This window comes from Phasianus colchicus, chromosome 1, assembly GCF_987193195.1.
Source record: "Phasianus colchicus chromosome 1, bPhaCol1.hap1.1, whole genome shotgun sequence".
Classification (NCBI taxonomy): Eukaryota; Metazoa; Chordata; class Aves; order Galliformes; family Phasianidae; genus Phasianus; species Phasianus colchicus.
In genome coordinates, this window is record NC_143436.1 from 156,363,267 (window position 1) to 156,375,708 (window position 12,442).

At 38.3% G+C, this 12,442-nt stretch overlaps 1 protein-coding gene across 1 annotated transcript in view; it reads left to right on the forward strand.

Moving 5' to 3' along the window:
• The window catches only part of TBC1D4 (TBC1 domain family member 4), a 103,354-nt gene that overhangs the window by 85,961 nt on the left and 4,951 nt on the right, over positions 1-12,442 (forward strand). Inside the window, exons 14-18 of the mRNA XM_031607519.2 lie at positions 4,334-4,492; positions 5,452-5,610; positions 6,073-6,317; positions 8,530-8,689; positions 11,248-11,417. Of these exons, the coding sequence (XP_031463379.2) occupies positions 4,334-4,492; positions 5,452-5,610; positions 6,073-6,317; positions 8,530-8,689; positions 11,248-11,417 (893 nt within the window). The remainder of the gene's footprint in view (positions 1-4,333; positions 4,493-5,451; positions 5,611-6,072; positions 6,318-8,529; positions 8,690-11,247; positions 11,418-12,442) is intronic.

Genomic DNA, 12,442 nt, shown 5'->3' on the forward strand with positions numbered 1-12,442 from the left:
AAAATACCTGTAAAGCTATTACAGATTCTTCTGCCTAACACTGAAAGTTGTACTGGTGTCAGGTACCTCAAACATTGTGTTTCTGTATCTTCTGTGTTAACAGTGCTGGTCCTGTGTCAGTTTATTGGGATCTCTGTCCACCTTCCAACTCTCCAAGCCAGTTTAGTAAAAGAAAATGATATGGGTGGTTGTTTGTTTTTTTTCCCCCTTTTAGTGCATATTGGACAATAGTTGCTATGATCTGGCTGACTTCTCCTGGAATTCTAATGTGAAGTGGAGTCAGGAAAAGGGATGCTATGTGAACATTAAGTATAGTAAACCTTGCCCTCTATATCTCATTTCAGTTCTTTGCAGCACATGACATTTCTGACCAGACTTTCTGTCCCTTGTTAACCATATCACAATGGTAATTTATAAGTATTTGTACCCAAATATGATTTTTGAGCAACTGGCTCTTCAGGTATGTCAAAAACAGATCTGAAGTTGGCCATGCTTGTTGTTAATGGTCAAAGCTCCTGACTAATTAGAGACTGATTTCATCTTAATTCCTCTGATAATCTGAGTTTCAGATGGTCACTTCTTTTCCATATCTTCCCCACACAGCTGAGTTGCTGAAAACAGTTAAAATAAGTCCAGTTCCTTAAAGATATTTTATTATGATTGGTTAAGACTTACACAAATGAACAATTGGATGCAGAATCTGTCCTAGAATAAAAAAAGTTCCTGAAACAAATAGCTTTCAATGCAAGTTAAAAATTTCAAATGTCCTCTCTGCAATTGCTTTCCTCATCTGTATGGTGTGTAACCTCAATATATGATAGCTGGATTCTTCAGACATCATGATCTTTTAAAGGTCAGTTAATTGTTTTTCCTTTTTTAGTGATCCTTACTGAGAAGACAAGGATACGTATATGAAAGTATTTTCTACGCAAGTAGCATGTTATTGTGTACTCTCTCTACTGGCTGTCACTCTGTGTTAGCACAAACTTCTGTGGAAGCTCATAGATTCATAGGGATCATCTAGAGAGATGTCTGTTTTAACTTCACCCAAATTATTATTATTTTAGCAAGTGATCACTCTTCTGTTGGGTACAGAAGTTTGGATGCCTGCTGTAGAGACTAATTTCATCTTAATTCGTCTGATAATCTGAGCTTCAGATGGTCACTTCTTTTCCATACCTTCCCCACACAGCTGAGTTGCTGAAAACAGTTAAAATAAGTCCAGTTCCTTAAGGATTCATCTGAAATTTATTTCTGTTCTGATACTTCTGTAGAAAAGAAGTTCTGCTTGCCTGATAGCTTATAGGGAAGACAGGAGTGTCACAGAATCATAGAATGGTTTAGATTAGATGGGACCTTACGGATCACCAAGTTCCAACTCCCCTGCCATGAGCAGGGTTGCTGACCATGAGATCAGGCTGCCCAGGGCCCCATCCAACCTGGCCTTGAACGTGTCCAGGGATGGGGCATCCACAGCTTCTCTGGGCAGCCTGTGCTAATGCCTCACCATCCTCATTGTGAAGAATTTCTTCCTTATATTCAATCTAAATCTCACCCTTTTTAGTTTAAATATTACTCCTTGTCCTGTCAGTACATGCCGTGAGTGTCAGCAGTGAGGACTCCAAACTGGGACCAATCTACTTATCCGACATCTTGGTTTACGCTCCAAGCAGCTCTGTTCATGTATGCAGTATCATAAGTACTGGTAGTGAATCTGATCCCCTCATAATGTGCTCTGCATAGCTAGAATTCACAGAATCACAGAATTGTAGGGACTAGAAGAGACCTCTAGAGATCGGTGAGTCCAGCCCACAAATTCCGTATCTCATTTTCAGAGGGTGAGAAGTAAACTGCTTTAATGCCTATCTCTAGGCTTCCTTCTTGTGGCTGCTGCAACATGAACCATTTTGTGAATGATAGATAGACAGAACTGTTGTGTGCTCAAAAATAAACACAGGTTCAGGCAGCGGTTGGCAACTTAACCTACAGTTAAGAGTAGATCTCAGGAATTAAATGTGATAACAAAAATTTTCTATTAGAGAATTGTCTATTTTTTTAATTTTCCATTTCTCTTAGAAGCCAGGTTCCTACTTGTGAATTTATTCAGCTGTATGTGACTGGTTTTAAAGTAGAATTGATGTAGAATGGTTTTCAGTAGTGTTCTGGGTTTTTTTGTTTGTTTGTTTTTATTTTTATTTACAAAATGTTAATAGAACCTTTTTTCCTTTAATTTTTGCTGTCGAGGAGACTTGGATACTATTATCTCTTTGTTTTGCAGAAGGTAAGTTCTACAAATTGCACAAGCTTGGTTGGTTTTTGTATTTTATTTTATTTTTTCTGAGCAGGTAAAAGCTACTTTTCCTGGTAGTCTGTCACAGACTGTGTACTGCTTAGAAGAATGAGCATTCTCAAATGAAATCATAGAGTAATAGGGTAGTGTTAAAATTGGCCCAGTCAGACTGCAGATTCTTTTGGTGAGACCACATTAGTGATTTTTATGGAAGAGTATTGCGCCTTGCAGAATAGTTGCCTCTACGTGCACTTGGGAGTCTTCAGTAAATAGAATCTCATTGGTGTAGCATACTGTCAGTGGTTTACAGGCTGGTTTGGCCCGGTTCTGTGACTAGTGGGGTGGGGGAACCCATGGACCCATGCTCCAGGAGAGGGAAAAGGGGAAAAGGGTTGGGAAGTGGGTCTAAAAACAAAACGGTGGCAGTGATCTGAGGAGAAAGAAACTAATTTACTAAGTAAGATATCGGAATGCAAGATAGCACATTATAATACAATATAATTAGAATTGAAGCTAATGAATAAAATGAGAGAGTCTGAAAACCAAAGGCCTTACTGTAATGCTTAGGCGAGCAGTAGGGAAAAGAGAGAGCATCTCATGATAAGAGAACAGTTTTATCTTTCCCTCTGTGCAGAAACTGTAATGGAACAGTAAGCAATCCTCTGGGAGATGTAGTTCTTCACTTCTAGGACAGGTACCCAGAACTGGAGCATTAACTCTTAAACTATCAGCATACTACATGATGCTATGATGTGGAATACTGATAAGCAGACATGATAAAACCATGACATACAGCTTTTGGAAATGATTTATCATCTAAATCTTCTGATCAGCTGTGCAGTGAGCTTACAGATTCATCAGCATTGGTTGCATGCAGTGTAAGGTGATTATGTGAAGGAACAGATTGCATTGCTTTACAGATTGTATAATGATGTTAGAGTTTGCTTTCACTTAGAGGTGATGGTTGGGAGAAGGAATTTATCTGTGCAGAGGAGGGAGTCTCCTGCAAGGAGTGAAACCTGCGCACCCATCAAAGCAAATTTGGGATAAACTGGATTTCAGCTTTCAGAGATGATATTGTGAAATATACTGTTCAGCCAAATGATAATTAAGCCTACCTCTGTAAATTAAGACACGTTTAGATCTTTACTCCAGTTTGATGCCAGTAGTATACAGAAACAGAACGTTTTACTGTGTGCATGTAATGTATAATAAAACAACCACAGTTAATTTCGCAGTAATACAAATGGAACCTATTCCTCCATGAAGTCTCAGAGTAATACCAGAGTAATTTACATCAGAAATAGGGAATTCTCTGGATAAAATATCTTGCCCATAGGTAGTGTTATGCAGTAAAATTGTTGAGTGTACAGTAAGGTATGTTCTGTGCATGAAGTACAGATGCATCTTTCTGCATTATGGTTCTTGTTAGATTCTTCATTTTGTTCACTTCTAGTCAGCCTGATGATGCCAGGCAGCAGTGCAAGGAAACCCTGAAGACCCTCTTACAGGATGTGTGAAAACTGGGGCCAGTGTGACAGACTTCAGTTTAGAAGATTTGCCAAACTTGTTTCTTAAATCTCTGTTATAAACATTCATGTTTCCATGCTAAAACCATTCTACTGTTAGGTATAAATGAAAAAGATCATCAAAGGTGTTTTTGCAGTGCAGTGTGTTGAGCAGGTTTTTGTTCTTGCCCCACGCTTTAAAAAATGTTTTCATGTATTTCATGAATTACTAACGTTCAAGACCCAGTAATAGAAGCTAAATTGCTACCTGCAGCACTTTATGAGAGAGGATTGGCTCCATCTCAACTGTTAACTGATGGATTGTAAAAAGTGTATTTATCTCTGGTGAGATTATCAGATGGACATATCCAACTTGATTTTTTATGTCTGGTATAATTATCTGATGTTACAGTTTTTCCATGTTCTCTCTCCCTCTTTCTCTCTCTTTTCTTCTTTTTTTTTTTTTCTTTTTTCTTCTTTTTTTTTTTTTTTCCTTTTTATTTATTTATTTATTTTCAAATACTCTGTGCTCTAGCAAGCAGAGATGAGCTCCAATCAAGAAAAGTCAAACTGGACTATGATGAAGTTGGTACATGTCAGAAAGATGTCATAAATGTTTGGGATAAGAAGTTACTTAACTGCAGAGCCAAAATTCGATGTGATATGGAAGATATTCACGGTATTTTGAAAGAAGGTATTTACATAGGATGGCAAGTCTGAGGATCTTTTTTGTTGTTGCCTTTTTATACCAGAGGAAATCCACCAGCAGTACCCTGGATTTGGTAGCAGAAAATCATTTAAAAAACTGCCTTCTTTTTGCACGTATCTCCACATTTTATGGCTATCAAACTGAAAGTAGGTGGTGTTATGTCTGAAAGATGTGGAGCTTTGGGAGAGTCTTAGAGGAGGGCCACGAAGATAGGCTGAAGGAGCTGGGCTTCTTCAGCCTGGAAAAGAGAAGTTTGCAGGCCTTGTTGTGGTATTCCGTATTTAAAAGGAATTTATAAATAGGAGGGGAATCAACTTTTTATACAGTTAGATAGTGATAGGACAAGGGGGAATAGTTTTAAATTAAAGGAGGGGAGATTTAGATTAGACATCAGGAGGAAGTTTTGTACTGAGAGAGTGGTGATCTGCTGGAACAGGGAAGTTGTGGGTGCCCCATTCCTGGAAGTGTTTAAGGCCAGGTTGGATGGGGCCGTGGGCAATCTGATCTAGTACTTGATCTAGCAGCTGGCAACCCTGCCTGTGGCTGGGAGATTGGAATTTGATAATCCTTGAGGTTCCTTCCAACCCAAGCCATTCTGTGATTCTAGGATATGTAGTCATAGTCCTAAAAGTAGCTCTTTATCTTGTTCTGGATGGAGTTGTCCTGCTGGAGGCTAACAGCCCGGAGGTGGCAAACTAAGTGATGTCTGTACCTCAGTTGCATAATGAAATTGCTTTGAAATGTAACTATGAACATTAACTTCGTAGTTAATGTTTAGTTAGTGGGACTGAGCTGAGAGAATGCAGTATGTAGTGAAGAACTTCTGAAGGTGTAAGGGATCCTCTGAGCTGGTTAAGCCAAGACTTCATAAAGCAAATTTTTGCATGTTACAGCACAAACGTCATGCCCTGGCTTAAGCCTCTTGTGTTCTGACCTATCTGCAGGTGTACCAAAAAGTCGTCGAGGAGAAATTTGGCAATTTTTGGCTGTGCAACATCGAGTCAGACACAGACTGCCAAACAAGCAGCAGCCTCCTGATGTCTCTTACAAAGAACTTCTGAAACAACTGACAGCTCAGCAGCATGCCATCCTTGTAGATCTAGGTATGTCTGTTGGTGTCTGGGAGATTTTTCTGATATTTTCCATGTGTGTGAGAATAAATACACCAGTTTTAATGAAAGCTGTTGCTGGAGATGGATGCTGCTGTATGAACACAGTTTTCTGTACTGTGAGAATACGTGTCACTTAGTGTCCATGTAGCAGGTCATTTCTTAGATTACGTTATCTACACTGTTCTACGTCTGAAAAGAGGAATTGAGCATTCATTTCTGCAAGTTGTTTGTAGGAAAAGAGAATATGAAATAAGTTCAGTGGATACAATCTGAAGCCTGTGGTAAAATATGGATTGCTTTTACTCAAATCAACCTGCATATGTAAGTGAAAGGAAGAGGGCTGTGGAAAGAGATGAAGGCTGTTATCTAATGGATCTGGCTTGTTTGTTGTTGTTTTTCGGTTTTGTTTTTTAGAGGAATTGCATATGAACTATTCCTCTCTCTTTACCTCAGGACGGACATTCCCTACACATCCTTACTTTTCTACCCAGCTGGGAGCAGGACAGCTATCGCTCTTTAATCTCCTGAAAGCATACTCTTTGCTGGACAAGGAAGTGGGTTACTGTCAAGGTATAAGCTTTGTAGCTGGAGTGCTGCTTCTGCATATGAGCGAGGAACAGGCTTTTGAAATGCTGAAGTTCCTCATGTATGACCTTGGCTTTCGTAAACAGTACAGGCCAGACATGATGTCACTACAGGTAAGTCAGACCCTCTCCTAAAGCAAACAGAGTTTTAAATGAGTTCTGAGCTCTCTGAGGTTGCTCATGTTCTCCAGGGGCTTATGAAACTTCTTAACTCTGTTTTGGACATAATTAGGTGCATGAAAATGTTACCGTTAAACCCATTTGTGCCTCTAAATTTGCAAACAAAAAAGTCTGGAACTTGCAGTCTTTTCTTGCCATATGTTCCCATGCTCTCCTGTTTGGAAAGTCTGCTTTTCTCTGTTTGCATATGTACAGACAGAGTTTAAAGATAAATTTGATTTTGTTTTTCTTGAATTCATAAAGACTTGAGTTACAAAATTTCTAAGTCAAGTCAATAGTGACACCCAGTGGCCAGTCTGTGTACTCCGTAGGTCATTCTCATGTGGCATCATACTGCTCCTTTTTTCCCATTGTCGTCTTCCCGCTGCAAATCCCAACTCAGAATAAAAACAGACAAATAATGAATTGTGTAGCTTAGTAATGAAACAAGGTGACTTTCCAATATTAATCTTTACTAACTATCTACAGATACTCAAGTCTGCTTAGGAAAGAAACAGGGAATCTTTCATAAACTGTTTTTTCCTTAAGGAGATGCCCTGTTAATGTTTTTATGTTATGCTGCAGTAGTAGACTTCAAGATGCTTCAAGAGTGACCAGATGTTTAGGATTTCACTTTTTGATTTGTGTAAGTTTGAAACTTTCTTCATCAGAAACTTATAGGAAGAAAGTTTTCTAATTTTGAGAATGTAGCCCTGCTTGCCTTTCAGATGATTTGACATCTCTTCCCACACCATTTGCTCTTAGGTTGTTAGAAGTACAAGTTTAGTCTGCTGAAAACAAACTAAACTATTGAAGATGACTTAAAGAATCTCACTAAAAACTTGTCCTTTGTTCTGTTTTTTAGTATGATTAGAACACTTGCAAATTCTTTTGCAATTACAGTACCAGAATGCATGAAAGCTTACATGCAACATGAAGAAAAATGTTGAATGTTTCTTTAGGATAAAACTTCTTACTTGACTTGTCTTCTTAATATTCAGGGAAAAGCAGTGATCTAGATTGTTATTTCATAACAGTCCCACTCTATAACTGGTTTACTGCCTCTGTGATATTACTTAAAAAATCCCACATGAAAGTGTTTTGTATTGGCACTATTCAGACTGTGTTTAATTAGCATCCTTACCATTTAAAGCAAGGATTCAAATGCATGCACAAATATAGCAAACTTGCTAGAATGAGAAGCAATCTATCTGTGGACACTGACTGATAGTTTCAAGTGCAGTCAGTTTGTGATAGAGAATAGTCATCATGGCTATAAGTAGGAAAGCAGCTAGATCCACTAAGTCATTTTCTCCTCAAGGAATAGTGTCACGTTAAGCACAAGACACTGGTAACAGCAGAATTGCACCTAACAAGTAATAAATATCTTTCTGCTTCTTATTTTCTGCTTTTTATGAGTAACTTGCTCTGGAATCTAAAATCAGTACAAAATCAAAATCACAAGGAAATAGTTTGCCACAGAGTGCTATTTTTAGCATGGAATAGCAACTTTTAACAACTTTGCTTTGTACCCTTTGAGAGGTTATATAGCAGCACTTTCTTGCATCATATCTTAAATTTCTCTGGACTGGTGGTGACATGAGGGAGGTGTGCTGGGAAATACTTACCTGGTACATCTCTATGGACTCATCTAATGTATTGTGTGGGTACAGAACTGTCCAAAGCGATGTCTGTAGAGAAGGATTCTTAAGTGCAGCAAAAATACGGCCAAGCTTCAAAGGATGAAAGCTGAAATGGGTAATTTCAGCCAGAAGTAGTTTGATTCTGTAACTAAGAGTTTTGATGTGTTGATGGTTTTACGTTACTTTTACTTTAATTGATCCAAGATGGCAATTCTGGTGTGTTGATCCAATTAGATCAGTATGTTCTCTTCTTATCTGAAGTCTATGAATCTGAAGTGAAATTAAACTTCTTTAATGATGAGGTTCAAACTTTCATTGTTACTTATGACTATGTTGCTTTTAATTCATTAGGACTGAGTTGTTTAGATATGGGTAGATATCAGCTGAGGCCCTAAGCAGCAATTAAGCTTCATTTTACAGTGCCATCTATATTGGAGTTAATATCTCTTGAGTGAAATATGAAAGGTAAAGCTGAATTAGTCTTTTTCCACTTCCCTTTCCCCTGCTCCCCTGATGCGCTCCAGATTCAGATGTATCAGCTGTCAAGGCTTCTTCACGATTACCACAGAGACCTCTATAATCATCTTGAAGAAAATGAAATCAGCCCTAGTCTTTATGCTGCACCGTGGTTTCTTACGCTGTTTGCATCTCAGTTTCCATTGGGATTTGTAGCCAGAGTATTTGGTAAGAATGATTATTCTCTTGCAATCATAAATAGAATGACATTGTCCATTGTGTTTTGAAACTCAAAGGGAATAGTTTTCTATATACTAGTGATGTTTGGGGTGACTGTTGTGGGTGTCAAGTAGCAATACTCCTCATACTGAGATGTCAGCTCCATTTAGAAGAGGAAAATCAAATGTATTCTTTGAAACATCAGACATGAGCAATTAATTATATCTTCTGTTATTAGTCAGGATTTCAGATCTGAAATGTAAGCAGAAGAAAGTTTGTGGTGAATGCATTTTGTGCATCAAGTGTTTAGTCAAATCTATAGAAAAGTTTATCTCGTGAAACTTGCAGATTGAACTTCAGCATGGTGAAGAAGAAAAAGAATGTATTGGTTTTCAAGGAAGTATATCTGAAAATCTTCTGATAAGTAAAAATTCAAGTTAATGTAGAGTTAAAGGATGCTTTAAGTATTCATGTATATTGAATTGTCTTAGTATGCCTCCTATAGTTTTCCACAATACTCTTCAGATAATGTTACAGAAGTTTAAATATTGGTTATGCCTTGTAATTTTCACTGTCAGCATAAGTACTTGATTTTATATTCTTTTAATGTTGGTAAGAACTGCCAGCTTAATCAAATCCCTACTAATACAGCATTTTATTTTGTTTTGTTTTGTTCCATGTGTAAAACTCAGTGTGTGCAAATGTGCAACAAATATATACTTCCTCTTAAAACAGACACCTTTCCATTTGATTTTCATTTTTCTATTTTCTTAAGGAATGTGTATCTGTCTCATGTTTTATTATTAGTAGTTTTTTTCTCTTTTTTTTTTTTACTTGCTTTGCAAGGATTTTCTTTTTCTACTTACTTTGTTTTGATATGTTAATTTCTGTATTCCAGAGTTGTGGGTTTTTTTCATTTTTGCAGCAAATGTTTTCTGACTACACTTTGGGTGAACAACTGATTTCTCTGTTTTTCAGTAGTATTTGTGTTACTGATTCATGTCCTTTCCAGTAGGATTATCAAATTCCTGGATGCTCAAGCATTTTTGTGTGTTTTCTTTTTGATTCTATTTTTCAAGACAAAAGCGTGGTGATTTTTGATTGTTGTGTTGGTTTTTTTTACCCCAGTTTCAGCGGGCATCTGATTTGGAAAGCTAATTTTTTAGGTCAGAGTTTATTACTCTGTCAAATGAGCTGAGCAAGGCACGTTTTTATTTCATAATTGAGAAGCCAACATGCTGTTTTACTTCCTAGTGCTTTGGATTCCTGCCTCTTCAGTGTTTCTTACATGCAGTTGTCGCATACTGATAACAGATGGCTGATGTCTACCAATTAGAAATTATATGCTTACAGAATGTACTTGTACTGGTTAAATGTGTGTATCCTAGACTTGAGAAAGTTTTGGAAACTGTGTCTGAATAGTATGACTGCCTCAGTGGTGTCCTGATGCTACCCCATGGTGTCAGACTAGGATCAGGGATGGCCTCACTGTATGACTGTTGGAGGCTGGGATGTTCAGCATTATAGCCCTTCTCTTGGCAGTGTGATGAAGCCCAAGAGCACAGGAGGCTTATCTGAACTGCTCATGTGTTGTGTTCATCACAGTAGCCTCTGTTCTGCTGCTGATAGTGAGCTTTTAGTTAGCAGTCAGATTTCTAATTTCTGTGCAGCCTGTCTCAACTGACTTGTGCAGGGCCTGGATGTTCCCCTCACACCCATGCAATTATTATATAATTACCTCAAAATAAAGGTTTGAAGCATAAATTATAGCTAATGTGATAGCTATGATGGATTTTGAGAAAGGTATGGTTGGTAGTGGAAATCTCATGATCGTTTTTAAGGGCTATTAAGGTCCACTGGGGAGACCTGACAGCGGCCTGGCAGTGTTCTAAAGGGGGGGTGGCTATAAGAAAGAAGAGGACAGACTCTATAGAAGGGTGTCTGTTGAGATAGAACAAGGGGAAATGGTTTTAAACTAGAACAGGGGAGATTTAGACTAGTTATAAGGAAAAAGTTTTTTTTATAATAAGGGTGGTGAGGCAGTGGAACAGGTTGCCCAGAGAGGTTGTGATTGCACCATCCCTGGAGGTATTCAAGGTCAGGCTGGACAGGGACCTGATCAACCTGATGTAGCTGTATGTGTCCCTATTCATTGCAGGAGAGTAGAACTAGATGACCTTTAAGGGTCCCTTCCGACTCAGAACAATTCTGTGACTAGCTTCTGTATGTAGAAAACAGCAAAAACATCAATATGCTGTGATGTGATCCACTTCCCAGTTGTTTTTCAGTCACAGGTGCATTTAAAATCAATTAGCAGTTGTTTAACAGTCTGTAGCTGAGTAGGTAGAAATGAAACGTTTATTGCAGACAACTATTGTAGACATAGAAAGCATGTCATTTGCAAGATGATAGGAAATGCTTTTATCTGTTTTAGCCTCATGCTGAAGTAAGACAGGTTGCACTTCTGAACTGAATAAATCTGCAGTATGTTTGCTTTAAAATAAAATAATAAAACAAACAAAAAAAATCACCCATTTTCAAGGTATTTCAATTATTTTCTTTTTTAGACATTATTTTTCTTCAAGGAACAGAAGTCATATTTAAAGTAGCACTGAGTCTACTTAGCAGTCAAGAGACAGCTATAATGGGATGTGAGAGTTTTGAGAATATTGTTGATTTTCTTAAAACCACTATTCCAGATATGACTCAACCTCAAATGGAAAAGATTATTACCCAGGTAAGGTTGTTTTTCTCTCTACTTCTGTTTCAGTTTAGTTTACTGTTAGAAGTCTGTGCCTAAGGAGGGCCTACAGAGTATGTAGAAGTTTTCTCAGGATGTCCCTTTTGGTGTGAAATGCAATGGATTCATTTTCCCAGTAACTTGTGTAGAAATAGGTCATCAGGAAGCACTTCTTCATTGTGTGAGTGATGGAGCGCTGGCCCAGACTGCCCAGAGAGGCTGTGGAATCTCCTTGGAGATCTTTGAAAGCTGCCTAGATGTGGACCTGGGCACCCTCTCCAAGTGGCCCTGATGAAGCCAGGTTTGGGCCAGATGGCCACAAGAGGTACCTTCTGACCTCAGCCCTTCTGTGATTGTGTGATTGAATTTTCAGCGGGTTTTGAACTCCCATTTTAGAAAGACTTCAGTTACTACGTTACTGTTAGTACTAAAGATACAAAAGAGGATTATCTTTTCCTGTCCTAGCTGTTGGGAAAACATGACTTTGCCTATACATTTCATCTTCAGAAGGGTAAAAGCAGTGTCACTACAATTTGGTGGCAAAAGTTGCAAATGAAAGGTAAACAAAGAATTACTGGTATTGATGTAGGAAAGTGCTTACAGTTTGTTGTGAAGTACTGACAGTGCTTGGGTTCTTCATCTCTCCACATCCTCTTTCTCTGCAATGAAGATGCAAATTGAACATGAATCTCAGTCTAGTATCTGAGCTGAGAATGGGTGAGCAGTTTTCCCTCTTCGTGTGGCAACTAGAGATAACAGAAGAGCTCTAGAAAACGATCTCTTCATGCAGGAGTTCAGTTAATACTGGTGCATTCCTGTTGCTCAGTTAACATTAGAATGATTCAGGTGCTGTCAGTTAAGTCACTTGTTGATGTCATTTAAATCTTCAGTTCCTCTTTGTGTTGACTGTGATAGCAGTGCTGAACCTCTGTCAGGCACTTCAGTGTTTACGTTTACACCTCAGTAATTCTGGCAGTGGCAGAGATGATAGTTCAGTGTTTTTGATACTGTGGAAAAAAAAT